The sequence below is a fragment of the Primulina tabacum genome, chromosome 1 (assembly GCF_025594145.1).
Source record: "Primulina tabacum isolate GXHZ01 chromosome 1, ASM2559414v2, whole genome shotgun sequence".
Taxonomy (NCBI): domain Eukaryota; kingdom Viridiplantae; phylum Streptophyta; class Magnoliopsida; order Lamiales; family Gesneriaceae; genus Primulina; species Primulina tabacum.
Window position 1 is genome coordinate 40,115,886 of NC_134550.1, and position 4,349 is coordinate 40,120,234.

The window sequence follows — 4,349 nt, forward strand, 5'->3', positions numbered from 1 at the left end:
CCTCATCAACCCCGCTGGTCTCTGATGCTCTGCCTTTACCTAGTGACAAGTGATAAGTGCAAATGGTGCACTTAAATTTTCCTTATAATGCATGTAGAGTGTTAGTTTCCTTGGGCGGATTTATGCATTTTTGTTATGTTTGGTGTGGTTGAAGGAATCTAGGTAAGGCTACTACATGGGCGTCAAAAGAAGTGAAAATGGCGCTTAGAAGAAATTTGTGCGCATGCCCCCAACTCGGAGGCAGCGAGACCCGCGCATATGCGCGAGTCAGATCTGTGCATATGCGCGCAAGAAAGAATTCCAGATGCACAAACCAGAGAGTCTTGCGCATATGCGCGTAGCTTGGACGCACATATGCGCGAGTATTGGGCACGCATACGCGATTTCCAGATTCCTTAGGTTACAACGTTGGCTTTATAAGGAGGATAATTAATTCTTAAAGAAAAGGAGAACAGCCGACATAAGAGAAGAAACCATAGCAAAAGTGAGAGCGAAGGATAGAACGTGAAGAACGGAGACATAAGACGCTTAATTCTGACACAGAGACGCACTTTCATCTCTCTTCAACACGTTTCTAATTTGGTTTCTTACTTTTACATTTTTAATGATTACAAACAGGTTTTGTATTGATTTAGATTCGAGTATGTACTAATTTTATTTTCTAGATATTGATGTAGTCATGGTCGAAACTATGTTATTGACGTTTTGAATTTTCATTGAATTCATGCATCGTGTTTATTTGTGATTTCTTGTCTTTACTGCTTTTGGATTATTGGCCATAATTCGATTGATCAAATAATTAAAATCTAACACTCGAGAGAGGGGATTGAAATTAGGACAGGGAAAATCACATCGTCAGATGTTTATAACGTGCAAAAAACATATAACTCAGGTGAATCCATAAAAAAGACCTTGTTTGCATCTATTATATGTTACGTGATTTTGAATAGACATTTTAAAATTGGTAATAGATTATACAGTTCTATTTATCACTGGAAAAAGGGAATAGGAAAATTGCGAGTTCTTGGTTAGTAAACATGCATGATGCAATTTAATAATATGTTAGTCAATTTTAATTTAGCATAGGGAAGACCAGACGAAATCATATCTCTAGATTGATCTACTCATTGAATTTCAACTGCGTGCTAAGAATTACTAGGATTCGTTATTTGCTTTGAATTGACTATAAACTATCTCTTTGATTTTTGTAAATAAAGTTGAACTATGTCAATTATTATATTTGATATACATTTTTAAATAATTACTCCTCGTGGATCGATATTTGTATTCAAACCAGTAATAAAACTTGACACCGTACACTTGCAGTAGTGAAAATACGCAACAAGTTTTTGGCGTCGTTGCCGAGGAGTTTATTATTTAATTGCATATTAATATCGTTACTAAGTAGTCATGACTTTAATTTTTACTTTATTTTATTTATTTATTTTGTTAATTTCTAATCTTTTCTATTTTGCAGTGCATGCGAAAATATCAAAATCCCGACTTGATGATTTTTTATCCAGAAATCGAAAGAACTGCCAGGAGATTAAGGAAATCAAGAACACAGGAAATTAAAGAAATGGCTGAGAACAGAGATAATCATAATGAATTCCCGAGAGAGGTTCCAATCCGAGAACATTTCCGCCCAGTCATTAATGCTCACTACTCTGGTATAGCTCACAGAACTATTGCTGCTAATAACTTCGAGCTAAATCCCACACTCATATCAACATGGTTCAACAGAACCAGTTTGGAGGAGCAGCCACAGCAGATCCCCATCTTCACCTCGGAACTTTTCTAGAGATCACGGACACGATAAAAATTAACGATGTTTCTGACGAAATTATTTGATTGCGTCTGTTTCCGTTATCTCTCAGGGATCAAGCAAGAATTTGGCTCCAATCTCTACCTTTGGAAAGTATTACTACATGGGCAAATTTGGTTACGAAGTTTCTATCAAAGTATTTTCCTCCTGCCAAATTTGCTCAGCTGAAAATAGAGATCACAAATTTCAGGCAGAGGGAACTCGAGGTGTTATATGAGGCTTGGGGGCAATACAAATAATTACTCAAGAAGTGTCTGAATCTTGGATATGCAGATTGGGTGCAGATTGGGTTATTTTACAATGGTTTAGATGGGCCAACTAGAGGGAATGTGGATGCAGCCGCCGGAGGTACTATTTTCTCCAAAACACCTGATGAGTCTTATGAATTTCTTTAACAGATGACCATTAACAGTTACCAGTGGCCAAGTGAGAGATATGGATCAAGGAAACCTGCTGGAGTGTATGCCATCGACCCGATCATATCACTTATTGCACAGGTCTCGGCATTGACCACACATATTGCAGCGATGAACAAGGCAGGCCACTCTACGTCTGATGTAGCACTGGTAATTGTTGAAGAAGAGCCCATTTTGGAGGAAGCTCAGTACATCAACAACAATCGTTGCTATGGAGGATATCGAGGTAAACCTCCCCCTAATACTTATCATCCAGGTTTAAGGAATCACGAGAATTTCTCTTATGCAAACAACAAGATCGTGTTGAATCCTCCACCGGGATTCAATACACAGACGGGTGAAGGAAAGCTGTCTTTTGAGGATCTAGTTGGGATGTTTGTTGTTGAGTCTGGGAAAAAAATGGAGAGAACTGAGTCCCGCCTTGATAGCATGGAGACACACATGGGAAATATGGGTACCACTATGAAGTCATTGGAAACACAGATTGGGCAATTAGCCAATGCTTTGAAGGATCAAAATAGAGAATAGTTCCCAAGCAATACGGAGGTAAATCCTAGGGAGCAACGCAAAGCTGTCACACTTAGGAGTGGCAAAGAAATTGGAATCCCAGAGCCTGCTGAAGAGAATGTAGAAATTCTTGTTGAGGAAGATGATGGAAAAGGTGCAAGTATTGCTAAAGAGAAAGTAGAGGAACCCAAGAAAGTGCTTGAACAGCAGCCTTTACCGAAGGTGAATCTTCCATATCCACAGAGATTCAAGAAGAAAGGGTTGGATGATCAGTTTGTGAAAGTCCTGGAAATCTTCAAGAAAATACACATTAACATCCCATTTGCCGATGCATTGGAGCAAATGCCTAATTACCCTAAGTTCATGAAAGATCTGATTTCCAAGAAGAGGAAACTTCAAGAATTTGAAACTGTGAAGCTAACCAAAGAGTGCAGTGCCATACTCCAAAGGAAACTAACACAAAAACTCAAAGATCCAGGGATTTTTACTATTCCTTTTGTTATTTGTGGTTCTATAGTAAATAGGGCTTTATGTGATTTAGGTGCCAGTATTAATTAAATCCATTTTTCTATTTACAGAGGACCTTGGAGCTTGGCGAGGTAAAGCCTAGCACTATCACTTTGCAGCTGTCGGACAGATCACTTACATATCCACGAGGGATAATAGAGGATGTGCTGGTAAAGGTAGAAAAATTCATTTTTCCTGTTGATTTTGTCATTTAAGATATAGAGGAAGACTAGGAGACGCCAATTATGTAAGGCCCGAGGATTTGAGTATGGTAATCTGAAATGATTCGTTAATTAATTGATGTGATTATAGACAGAACGGATCAGACCGGGGGAGCCGCAAAGAAGTTGGAATTTTGTGCGAGAAATGAGTCTCGCGCATATGCGCGACCAGACTGGGCGCATTATGCGCGAAATGGGCAGAACACCTCGCGCATCTGCGCGACAGGAATCGGCGCACATGCGCGAGGGTACCCGATAGTTGTGAAGAAATTTGAAGGACCTCGCGCATATGCGCCGATTGAGGGCGCGCGAGGCGTTGTAAATGACACGCGCCGAGACATATTGTCTCGCGCATTTGCGCCGAGTGATGTCGCGCGTATGCGTGAGACGTGTTGAACAAAGAATAAGCCATTTGCCCCTCACCATGCAAGATATATATAGGAATTGGCTTCATTTCTTTCATTCTCCAGCAACAAGCATCGAGAGAAGAGTTAGAATTCCTTTAAGTTTCAAGATATATTAGCAACTTGGTTGTGCAACATCTAACCATCCGATTTTGAATCCGAGCTTAGATTCTTGCTCCTTGCATCATAGGCTTCTAAAGGATGTAAGTTTTGTTATGTTATTGCTTGAATTGAAATAGCATGTTGGGGAAATCAGATTTTGGGCTATATGATGTGTTCATGATAGGTCGATGATAGTATATACGAAACCGGATCGAAGTAATGATACTGTATGCGATTATTGCGATTTTTCAGCATATATGTGCAAGAGATTATGCAGATTTTGAGTCTTATGGTTGATGATTATTAAGAATTGTGACTTGTTGATATCACATATGCTATTTGAGTTGCCGGTATCACGACATTTCGC

The 4,349-nt window shown here is 39.4% G+C and overlaps 1 protein-coding gene across 1 annotated transcript; it reads left to right on the forward strand.

The window, feature by feature from the left end:
• The first annotated feature begins 1,579 nt into the window (after nt 1-1,579).
• LOC142509229 (uncharacterized) lies at nt 1,580-3,470 on the forward strand. Its single transcript, XM_075619557.1, has 5 exons — nt 1,580-1,734; nt 1,878-2,031; nt 2,224-2,729; nt 2,799-3,264; nt 3,327-3,470. The coding sequence occupies exons 1-5, from the start codon at nt 1,580-1,582 to the stop codon at nt 3,468-3,470; spliced, it is 1,425 nt and encodes a 474-aa protein (XP_075475672.1).
• The last annotated feature ends 879 nt before the right edge of the window (nt 3,471-4,349 follow it).